Below are 12270 nucleotides of genomic sequence, written 5' to 3' on the forward strand. Positions count from 1 at the left end.
CAGGAGATGGCTTGTGGTATCAAAGGAACTTGATGGTTACATGGGGGGAGGGGCTTCATCCAGCAGAGGATAAATAATAGCTGATGCGTACTAAAGGAACAAATTAGACAGACGAGAGTGTGTGTGTGTGCCTTATTAGATCCTCATTTTTTTACTGCAACTCCACAAATGTGTACACCTCAGTCACCTTATAATTCAAAGCAGTAAAGGCCTCAAAAAATACAAGTCAATATAAAAGTTATAAACACATCACACTGCTCATAAGACACCCCGAATCATAGAGGCACATTGAAACAGCTTACAAAATACACCTCATCGATAGGAATCTGTATTTTTGTGAGATTCCTTAACATGTCCCATGAATCAAGAATTTATAAAAACTTACAGAGCCGACCTAATCAGTGCTGCATTGGCATATATAAAATTAAAAGTGTTGTCCTTAACACAAAGCTAGAGAAACTATCCATAAGAGCACAACGACTGTCTTTGAAAACAGTGGCTTAAAGGCTACAGTGTTTAAGACAACATTCTGCGATTTACCCCAGATAGTTTGATCGTAAACACCAGCATGACACTCGTCAGCTCCTTACCCAATAGCGTGGCAATTCAGAATTAAAAAAAACACACAAATGAATCTTAGTGTGTGCTATTTGGCACGGCTAAGAGTAGATAAAGCAGCCTATTCTCTTTTCTCCATCCATCAATAGATCTTCTTGAGCTCCTGTTCCTTCAGAAGATACAAACTGTCCTCGATAAGAAACCTGAAAAATGAAAAAGTCACGTGAATAACTTGGCATGACAAGGCATTGCAGACAAGGGCAGCGCAAACACACTTCAAAGACACTGGACACATTTTTTTCCCAGACAATGTAACTTAAAATAACTGTTAAATGTTGTCACAAGATCCAGTTGCAAACCCCTTGTGAAATAAATGAAAAATCCCGACAATGCGTGTGAAGATACTTTAAATGGAACAGTGGTTGGCTCTGTATGTATGTATGTAGAACTTCTTTCGAACTGTACGTAGCCAACCATGCTAATCGGAGGTATGGCTTAATCTTCAAAATAGCTTAAAAGGGTCAGAACTGGGGTGACTTGCAGCTGTATCCAGGCTGGGCCGCCTCACAACTCTTGGTTAGAGTCCCGACGTTGGCTAATGTCAATGACGAGTCACATCTGAAGCAATCCTGCACCGCCGCCCTCTTCACCAATCCATATTGACCATTCTTGTCAAGTATTGGTCAAACGACCCCCAAGATCGATTTGGCATGGGAAGACCATCATCCAGCAGTGGATGGCTGATGATCTGAATAAATAGTTGTGACTAAGGGTGCTGCAATGGTGCGGTTGACTGTAACTTGATGGTGGGGCCCAGTGGAGTGGAACTGTGCACACTCAAACCCTAATCTCAACCAATGGTCACTGAGAGGAACACAATTTTTCTCCTCTGAGGTTACAAACATTTGTTCCAGAGGAGCAAATATTAAGGATATTTGTTTACACCTTGGGGCTCTCAGCTTGCACAACGCAAATACAGTGTATCCGAAATATCAGACCATTTCAGACAATGGGTGTCCAGTATATCCACTTTCTTAACAAAACCCCATTATTTTCATGAAAGTCTGATTGATTATATTTACAGCTTGTAATTCTATCTTCAGGGGTCCCTCAAAAGTCCCTGTTTGTATGCGGGATGTGGGATGTGCTTCCACGTCATTTTGAGGACACACACTGCAGTGGTCCAGGGTGGAGAGGGGTGGTAAGCCCAGCTGACCTGTAGAAGACCAAGGGCAGGGGGATGGTGCCGATGTGCCAGAGCGCGTGCGCGTCCAAGGTCCAGAGCAGCGGTGGGAAGTCGAGCAGCTCAAGCAGCGCCAGGCCGTGCAGGCAGAGCACAACGAAGGCACAGCGCCACACGTATGGTCGCTCACGGTGGCTTCGCAAGCACCAGCCCAACCACCACAGCAGGTTCACCAGACCTGTGTTATTTGACCGCACAACGCATGCACACCAAACCAAAAGAGTAGGTTCATGAGATCTGCGTGTACGTGACCGCACAATGGACACGCACGCACACCAAACCATCACAGCAAGGTCACTAAAACCTTCGTGTACACGCATCAACCCAAACACCACAGAAGGTTCACGAGACCTGTATGTATGCGACCGCACAATGAACATGCACGCAGATCAAACCACCACATCAGGTTCACCAGACCTGCACGTGCAGTAAACAAAGCATACATGCAGCGGTTAACTGCTTTCGTTTGGTTTTGTTTTGCTGGTAGGATTTGTTATAACTTCCACCAACCAACTGTTGCCGAAACTAAAGCACTCAGATTGAGCACAAAAGTCCAGCTTTCAATCAAGACAGCAGATTGAGTGTACCCTCCCTAAACTCTGACAGTATACTGGCAAAGAGTGTTCGGAATACCTTGAAGTTGTCATTGATCCCGAGCGCTTGCCTCTATTCCTACACAGCTCAAATCTGAAGTTTAGAAAAGCATCAATAACCGACATTGAATATCAATATTGAATTACCTATGACCAAATCCTCCAGAATGTGCCTGATTTCATCACATCGTGGAAGCTAAGCAGCGTTAGGCCTAGATAGCGGTTGAATGGGCAACCATCACCATGCATATACTACAGGTATTGGAGGCTGCTGTGATGTGAAATTGTCAGCAGAGGGCAGTGCGACAAAAGCCATTGTTGTATTCTGTTCCAACATCCCCGCCTTCACTAACCAGTACTGACATGCGTGGTGAAGTATGGTCAAATATGAGCCAGACAGACAAGTAGAGTTTCTCATCCAGCAGGGGAAAGACAAAAGGGTTGTACATGTTTATTAATAAATAAATAAAATGCATGGCTATTCCTACTACAGAAACACAAGTGGCGTTGGCTAGCGGCAGTGAAGAAAACCGACGGCACCTATGGTAGCATTGGCGAAGATGTTGTAGCCGTAGTCGAAGCGGACGAAGCCCATGTACCAGACATGGTAGGCGAAGAACGACACAAGGACCGCTCCGAAGACAGACGCCGCACCCGGATGCCGCTGTCCCACCGTCCTGCAAAGCAAACTACAGTGTCGGCGGCAACCCACTGGCAGAGCCATCAAGCGTGCAGGGTGGCGCAATTGCTCGGGGGCCCAAGGGCTGGAGAGGCCCGTGCTTCCGCGCTACAAGGAGGCGGGAAAGCACGGGACGAGCGCTGGTAGCTGGTTGGGAACTCTGGCAATGCCGGCTTTAGGCGTAGGCAATGTAAGCCTCTGCCCAGGTCGGATGATTATTGGAACTCGGGAGGAGTGGCAATTTCAAGTTGTGTAGTTGGGTGAGCTGTAATTGGTGGGTGCATTCACGTGAACTCATCACATGACACCAAGACGCCATGGCCTTTATCGTTGGGAGATGCGCGGGTGTGCGATGCATGCCAGCGGCATGCAGAGACGTTGAGGTGAGAGGAGATAGCAACGGATCATAGGGGACCTCATTTCATCGCAAAAGCCCAAGACAACCAAGCAACTTAGCATGCACATCTTATTGCTAGAGGTTTAATGCAAATGAATTGTAATGTAAAGGCATTCATTGTCAATCATGCAATCCATACAGGAAAGTGAGATCCGATTAATAATTCATATTTCGGTGAGCAAAAGACAAGCTGACCTTATACAGCAGAAGTAGATGGAATAAAGGATGAGTGAGGTTGCAGAGAAGTAATCCATTTTCTAGAAATGAAGTTGATACATTCAGGTTAATGCAATTTTTTTTGGTAAATTGTAGACATTTCCACAATGTGGTCACTCAAATTCCAAAGGTGCACCCAAGCAGGAGCCAAAGGGATAGTTTCCTTCCCCTCCCGCTGTTTTAGTCAGCTGTTGTACATCAAAGGTACTCTTGTTATAATTTTCACAAATGTAAGAATGAATGACTTGAACATGCTATCAAATGCAACGCATACAAACTCTGTCATGGGTGGTTAATTTTAAATTAAAAAATATCTGAAGGGAACTTAGCTCTGACAGAGCACCCTTGGTTTGAAAACTATTTGTCCATTCCAAATGATTTAGCTGTATGTGGCACTGCTCACCATATAAAAGTGTAAAACACAAGTTCCTTGCTAAGGAAGAGGGAGACTGACCTCGGTCCAAGGTGTATCTTTGCAGTGAAACACTGTTGACCAAAGCCAAGTGTTCATTCCAATCTGAGACAAGACACATCGTAGTTATCATTTTTGAAATCACATTCATTTCACAAAATTCAATGACATTAATTCCACGGGTGGCCGAGCATTTGCAAATGATGTATAGCCTACGAGATGCAATGCGCTGAAATAAGTGCCTCTATTCATCACGTTTTTATGCACAACTAGTCAAGTAAAGTGACTGCCACAATTCACTTATAGGACCTTTCAGGATTAACCAACCTCAGGTAGAGTGCAAAAATAATTACCTGGTACTTACTATGCTACTGAAAATGTAATTTATATCAGACATTTACTACAAATATTCTTAGCTCTTTCGGTAAAGTCACGTGACTTTACCGAAAGAGCTAAGAATATGAATTACTGCAGTCACGAAAGCTTTAAATCAAAATTTACTACAAATGTTTCCACCCCAGGGTCTTATGTGTATATTTGACCTCAGGTTGTTACTTTCACTTTTTTAGCATTATCAATAATTACGTGCAATAGAACGATGAAAAACAATTAACGGTTTGCCACGTATTTCAAAATGTCTTCCAAAAAAAAAGGTTAATTCCAGCCCTGTGTATGTGTTTTTGCGTCTGCTGAAACGAACCACACAATGACTGATGAGCCTGGCCTCTGGTGCCTAATGAAGGCTGCTACTGACCAATTACTCGCCGTTCAGTTTGAACATTCTCAGGTCCTATTCACTTCTATCGTTACTAAACATTTTACGGGATTCGATTATTGATTCCATTAATTTTGAAATCAATAATTGATTTCAAATATGAACACGAATTTCATCAACACGAAGATCTGCACGTTCATACACATTTCAAGACCAAAGGGCTCACCAGAGAAAAAGCGATGACCGTTTGGTAGATGGGTGCCGTGGACGGTATTTTTTTGCGGTACATAACCATTGCTGCGTAATACGAGAGCCCATTGAGCAGTGAAGCCAATGCAGACAGGGGCTCCTGAATGCACAATAGCCGAACAAATGGCCACTAAGGGAATAGACAAAGACACAGGCACAGTCGTTAATGTGAACTCAAGCTGTCACGAAGCTCTGACCTGTGAGCCACGTACACAACACATCTTGACTGCCATAATGATTCGTCTACTGGCACTGCTTGTTATACACTCATTAGCCAAGTGTTTAGAATTTCCGAATCACATTTCCGAGTGAAAAATAATAAGGGTTGTGATCAAACAGACAGTGACATGAAACTGATGCTGCAATTACTTTATCATAAAAATGCAAGAATTGCCACCAAATCGCATATTCAGGGTTATGTCAGTGGCTTCAACTTGCCTTTCCGTGGAACTGTGGGACACTGCGACCTTCTTTGAGGAATAATGCAACAGTGTCCCACATGCACGTGTATCTGCACTCATCCTCACACAGCCAGCCTGCCAGGCAAGACAGAATAAAAAAACAAAGCAGCCATATAATACACCATTAAAATGATCTAATGGTGAGATGTAGTAGCGTGTGAATATATAAATTCCAACTTTGCAGCCTTTTAAATTAAGTTTGATCAGTTCCTGTAGGAACACATTTCCATCGGTTGTTATAATGGCTGTTACAAAAAAGTGACTTTGCCACTGTTACATCGCTAGATGGGATGACGACTGACATTGGAATCAAAGCCGAAGGAGGAAACATGCCCAAGAGGGCATCCCCCATAGGGGATGGAGGAATGAGATCTGCACACGTGCCAGAGCTAATGGATTGTTACATCGCGAGAGCACGAGGAACGGCAGCAACAGGTTGGGGAGGCCTTCATCCAGCAGACGGATCAAGGCTGGTGATGATATAGATTACACAGTAACTATGCCGTGTTTACTTTTTCTAACAGAAAAAAAAACAAATGCATGTGCAGTACTATATTAAGTCGGGTACGACGTGACACTGTTAGAATATTACGACAGTTTCAGTACCATTCAACAGTGGAAAATGAGTCACTCACCCACATGTACGACTCATTAAATGGCCTGCTGCCGGTAAAATCTGAAGCACACTTTCCACCGATTGTTGTTACATCGTTTGTGACTTCGAAAGTAACAACTTCCCCGCGAAATTGCTACGCATCAGTTTCCAGAATCGTTGCCACTCAAAAACACAAAACAACTCTTTCGATACCTTGCATTTATGTTTGTACACCACTTCCAATTTTTTTTATGTGCGAGGATGTTTCGTTGATGGTTGTTCATACGACGCGTTGTACATATGCGTATACGTGCGGCAAACCGATAGCCGTGTTTATCCTCTCCATTTGGTTACCGGTACGACTGTGGGCAGCTGTCACCTGTGTAGGGCATGTAGAAGGGCCGCACGTGGCCCGTGCAGTTGCCCCGCGTGCACCGCTTCACGCACTGCGCGTAGTGGGGCTGCCGGTCTCCCAGCGACGCCTGGGTCACGGCCACACACAGACCCAGGGCCACCGCGCACAGACACAGCGCACGGAGGTGGTGGCGCATGGCTCCAGGAGGAGGTCAACCCTGGCGATGATGGGGGGTCAACTCCAAGGAGGGGTCAACTTCAAGAAGGGGACCCACTCAAGAGATGAGTCAACCCTGAGTGGTCAGACTTGATGGTGATGATGATGATGGGGGTCAACTCCAAGACGGGTTCAACCCTGATAGGGGTCAACTTCAAGAAGGGGTCAACTCAAGAGATTAGTCAACCCTGAGTGGTCAACCCTGCTGATGATGGGGGGTCAACTCCAAGACGGGGTCAACCCCTAGGGGTCAACATCAATAAAGGGTTAACCATAAGCGGTGTTAACCCCTAAAGGTGTCAAGCGTGACTAGGTCAACTACACAAGAGGGCCCACTCCAACGAGAGAGATCAACCTTGGCTGGCGTCGACTCCAAGATAGACGGTCAACTCCGAGACGGGGGTCAAACTCCAGCAGGGTCAGTTCCCAGAGCAGTCAACCCTTAGTAGAGTCAACCACGTGGGGGGCCGGGGGTCAACTCCGCGAAGAGGGAGTTCACCCCCACCCACCGGTTGCCGGCCGAGTACAAGCAGCGGTCGGGCGTAAGTCTCCAGCAGCTCCGCAGACGTCACGCAATCAGTGAACGAGTCCTCAATCGCAGGTGACGGTGCAGTCGGTTTGGCATCGCTAGGCGGGCAGCTTCAGCACGGCGAGACGCGGGCTCCAGTTGGAGGCGCTCAAAGTCGCCGACGGTCAATGTGGCTGGATAAAATCCCCGAGCGGTGGCGGCGGACGAGAGCGGAGGGAAGCCAAGCGCCCAGGTTCCCCCCCTTTGCCAATGAATGGGGGGCAAGACAGCTCCCGATTATCCGCGGTCGTTTCGCCAGCTGCCCGAACAGTCGGGAATCTGCGAAAGCCCCCGGGATCCGTGGACGAGAAGTTAAACGGGCCTAGCTAGCGCCACTCTCGGCCCAGCGCGGTTGAAGGATTCAAACTCCGGAGCGGAGCGTAAATTAAATAATCGCACGGGTTACCATCGCCCGCTACTGCTGTTATAACAGTTGCGATTTAAAAAAAAATAATACCGCGTTTTTATTTAATTGTATCATATATCACCCGCACAGTTGTTATAAAGTAGCAAATCGTCACTTTGCACATTCCACGTGGTATCTTCTTGCCGGCTCCGAATTCGATTGTCAACTCCACGCCGTGTTGCAGCGCGTCTTGCCCAACGCACGTGTTCTTATGCGCGCAACGCAACCTGGATCGGATTTTAAAAAGCGGCATCCGGAGCCGGCCGAACGCTTCCGGTTACGCACTCACCATGTACAACGGACGGTGAATCCCAGCTCCGAGATCCACAACGGTGAGATCCACCTCGTGTCTTGCGACGCGCCATATTCCCACGCCTCTTTCTCTCGCGTGGCTTGTTTCGCTTCCGTGTTATCGAGGGCCCACGTGGGTTTTTTCTTTTCATTTGCAACAACGGAGGGCAAGCGGAGCGACGCTCACAACAACGATCGGAGAGCGCCGGGCGAATAAATTACAGCAAGTTGGCACAGTAGGGGGCACAGCTGGTGCATCTGCCAGTCATCTAAGTCAGTCAACCCATGGCACCTGCCACACCTGTCAACGCGTACGGTTTACCCGTTTTCTTGTACAGGGAAATTGAGTTTTCAGGTCCATACGGTAGGCACTGTTATGCTCACCTGGGACTTGTCCCCGTGACCCTCTGTAAGCGAGCCTTCGACACTTCACGTGATAGCCTCAAAGTGCACCTGGCCTGGCACAGGTTCCGTGTTGACCACCACTTCGTGGCGAATGTGGTTTTCATTTAAGAATCGTTAGAGACAAACCAGTTACCGTTTTAGTCGATTTTCCGTTCCGAAGGCATGAACCGTTGCCGTTTATCGTGGATTTTTTTGGTAATTCTGTTTAAATATTCCTCCGTAGAAGGTTCACAGACTACCGTAGTTTACTTTATGGGCCATACCTTGGGTTGTATGGCCACAATCGCACAAAATGTGCCTCAGGAGATGCGTACATCGGCCTTTTGATGTTCTCATGCGGTAGAGAATTACATCGGTGTCTTCGAGGTGAAATGAGAAAGCCAGGAGGTGCGATGATAATGTTTGGGTCTCGAATGAGGTGTTTATTCATGGTACATCATCTGATCTGGGTGAGAGTCGTGGATGGTGAGAGTACGTTTGAGGTCTTGGTTGACGGGTAGATTGCTTGTTGGTAATACGTGGAAACTCCCTTTCTTTTTGCATATCTCTGGGGATATTTGGTGGCAAAATGTTCGCCAGAACAAGGAGTGGGTGGTTGGTTTCGGTTTTAGTGTTACAGTTATGATGCGCATTGCGTTCTTTCATTATGCATCTCGCAGTTTTGTGTACGAATTCGCAGGCCACGCGAGAGCGCAGTTCTCTGCCACCGAGACCCGAGCGGACCAGTGATGATGGGGCGGCGGCCCAAATGCGTTTGCCTTCGTTCATGGGTGAAGGTGCAATCGCTTGTGTGGCACAGGTTGTTAAGTAGGAGTCTGAGATAAGATCCTGCCCCCCCCCCCCCAAAAAAAAACATGTTTTTATCAGGGTGCAAAAATATTGCATTCCCATGTAAGGACTCTTTAAATGGCAGGATGCTATCTCGCCTGGTATGGAGGAGGTCGTGGGTTCGATCCCGACCCTGATGCATGCATATTTGGAGTGTCTCTCCCCGCCGTTGCGTGGATTTCCCCCTCCACATTTACAATCAACTTGCGTTTAAAGAGCATTTGGCTGCTATACATGTCCACGTGATAAGCCACTTGGTTGAGCTATCATTTGTGGCCAGGTCTGCAAAAGAGCAACTATGTAGCTCAGTGGGCCTTACCTGGTAGAAAAATAAATAGTAATCGACTTGGATATGCAATGCTGAGGCTTTGCCCCCCCCCCCTCCCGCAATCCATATCGCCCCGTCCTTGTGTTGACGTGATGCCCTAAGGGGTCGTCCATAAATGACGTCACGCGATTTTGGAGGATTTTTTTACCCCCCATCGTCACACGGCGTCACAAAAAGTGAGACCCCCCCTCAAATATGACGTCACAAAGCTCTGCCCCCCCCCCAATAAAACATGCTTCGAATTGCTTTAAACTATTGTCATTGTAGTGCGTATTTAATGTGGCGCTGCACTCTGATGTGGGAGAAAACATTAAAAAGTCTATTTAATTAAGTAGAACGTGTTGTCTATATTTATTTAAAGTTGCGCATTTTAATGTGACGTCACATTTCTCAAACCCCCCCCCCCCGTCGTCACACATCGTCACACATCGTCCCCCACCCCCAGGTGCGTGACGTCATTTATGGACGGCCCCTAATAATCATCGACGCGGCCCACGCGTGTGCTGTGCCACGTGGGCAGAGGGCTGCCATGTGACATTCTCCTATGTACAGCACGTGCACTTGAGTCACTGAAAGGGGACATCAAGTGCTAATAAACTATTCGCAGATGTAGAGATCGGTGGGACAAGGTTAGAATCTGTTATTGAGGGAGTTCGTTGCTTGAGAAGTGAATAGGCGTCTTGAACAGGCTGAAGGCAAGATGATGTCCGTAAAGTTGCAGTGTGGTGAAAATCGTATTACTGATTTAATATGTACATTTCAGAATTCAGAGTTAAATAGCTGCGGAGCTTAGATTATTCTCAAGACTCGTTTGTGAGCATGGTCAACAGCACAATGATCTAATTAAAGTACTGTATTTGATATACTCTTACATAAGGGCGCAACGTTATCTATGCGATGAACGCTATCACTTTCCATCGTTTTCATGCAGGGAGCGCTGCAAACCTACACGTGCCCCCTGCATGAACGACGGAGGCGCAGGGAGAGACGTTGGATTACGTTGGAATCGATCTGCAGACGGCGGTCTTCTCGCACGGCCAGCAGCTCTCTGTCGCCTGATCTCGATCCCGCAATCCCAAACAGGTGAAAGTCCGCATCGAACCGAACCCCCCAAGCAAGGCTATCGACTTAACGACGAGAGAAAATTCACACGAAATGTCCTTTTCAATGAAGGTTTTCTCCAGATGAAAAATGATATAAGCTTTTAATGAAGAAATAAAATTATCTAATTCAAAACTACAATTCAAAGATGTTTCATTTTAAAACTTCAAAACGGAGCATCGGGTGCTTGCGTGAATGCGTCGTTCGTGTGCAATTTGTTTTGTGACTTTCCTGGCCGAAGGCCGTAAATAATTGAGGGGGTCCCTATGGCACCCCCGAACAACCCCTAGTAAGTAAATAATACATGCTGAAATTTTTTGACAGTAAAGACAGTGTTTCACATTGACACAGTAACTGTATTAAATACCTTATGAGTAGCTGTGACCAGACCCATAAACGAGTTTTGAATGGTTTATTTGGATGTTTATATTCATAATTCATGAGTCAATAACAGTACAGTACATGATTACAATCAATCGTTCATGCTCAACAATTTATAAAGTTCACTGAGGTGGTCATAATGTTGAGTTATTGCTATGATAGTTAACATCGTGAAGGGTGTTATTATTGGTTAATATTGTTAACATTAAATTTTGATTTAAAGCTTTCGTGACTGCAGGGATTCATATTCTTGGTTCTTTCGGTAAAGTCACGTAGAAGGGAAACAATAATAGTTTTATATTTGTATTGTTTCCCTTCTACGTGACTTTACCGAAAGAACCAAGAATATACTGTTAACATTGTATATTTACAGTGCGTAGGAGGTAAATAGGGGACTAATATGGACAAATTGTATTTTGGCAGGATATAACTTTGTGTTAACTATGGCCACCAGGGGCGATGGTGAAGCGGGTATCGGGGGAGCTTTGGCGTCGAGACATGTGCTGTGACACGTGGACTCAGAGCTGAGCGTGGCATTCTCTGTGCAGATTTCGAGTTGGAGAATAAAAGGGAAAGTACCCTGGAGAAGTCTTCACGTCCATCGTTGTATGCATGTCAGTCCCCGAGTTCACTTGAAACTCATTCTCAAATAATGTGCAGCCACTGAATTGGACATAAATGCCCTACAGTTCGCAAGTGCTACACTCACGCTGCTGCTGGAAGCGATTCCGACGTGACGGGGTTGTATGGGCTATCTGGTCTACTCTTCCACGATAACCGGATCTTGGAGCAGGTGAGCATATCCACACTTTATTCCACTATCTGCCGATCGATAGTGTACCCATTTGTACAACTGCGTAGATAATGCCGGGGCATTGAGTAAACTTTCCCATTGTTTCAAATGCAGTGCCAGAAGATGGAATGCAACCAGCGATCTCTAGATATGTTTCTTGCTAGATATGTCTACTGTATTTGCGGCAATCGTATGTTTTTCATTCAGTAACTGGCAATGCTGTTATGGTGGATCCCAATCTCATATTTAGTCCCATTCGTTGCTGGGACCATAGCCCTAGTGACTTGTTGGTACGTGGACTTGTATTGATTTATGGTGGGAATTAGACCAGAAAAAGGACAGAAGGCTACATCACATTATTTGGGTCTTTCGGTAAAGTCATGTAGATAGGTTCAAAGAAAATAAAAAAAAACTACGACGTTTCAATCGCAACACAAGCGGTCGTCATCAGGAAAAGGGGGTTAGCTTCTAAAGGCAAAC

At 46.1% G+C, this 12270-nt stretch overlaps 1 protein-coding gene across 1 annotated transcript; it reads right to left on the minus strand.

The window, feature by feature from the left end:
* Positions 1-122: 122 nt before the first annotated feature.
* Positions 123-7874, minus strand: PGAP3 (post-GPI attachment to proteins phospholipase 3). The gene is made up of 8 exons (XM_032951433.2): positions 6498-7874; positions 5501-5598; positions 5040-5192; positions 4141-4203; positions 3666-3727; positions 2935-3071; positions 1775-1979; positions 123-761 (listed from the first exon to the last, which is right to left on the minus strand). Exons 1-8 carry the CDS (start codon positions 6667-6669, stop codon positions 701-703), a joined length of 951 nt encoding a protein of 316 aa, XP_032807324.2. The 5' UTR covers positions 6670-7874; the 3' UTR covers positions 123-700.
* Between the last annotated feature and the right edge of the window lie 4396 nt (positions 7875-12270).

This window comes from Petromyzon marinus, chromosome 10 (genome assembly GCF_048934315.1).
Source record: "Petromyzon marinus isolate PM22_M1 ecotype Great Lakes invasive population chromosome 10, UKy_Petmar_22M1.pri1.0, whole genome shotgun sequence".
In the NCBI taxonomy this organism is placed as follows: domain Eukaryota; kingdom Metazoa; phylum Chordata; class Hyperoartia; order Petromyzontiformes; family Petromyzontidae; genus Petromyzon; species Petromyzon marinus.

Excerpts from the sequence above, each read along its gene's own strand:
- PGAP3 (XM_032951433.2), bottom strand. The coding sequence starts at position 6,669 with ATGCGCCACCACCTCCGTGCGCTGTGTCTGTGCGCGGTGGCCCTGGGT. Across the intron at positions 5,599-6,497 it reads CTTCTACATGCCCTACACAG|GCTGGCTGTGTGAGGATGAG; the intron begins GTGACAGCTGCC and ends CTTGCCTGGCAG. Across the intron at positions 3,072-3,665 it reads ATCTACTTCTGCTGTATAAG|GACGGTGGGACAGCGGCATC; the intron begins GTCAGCTTGTCT and ends TTTGCTTTGCAG.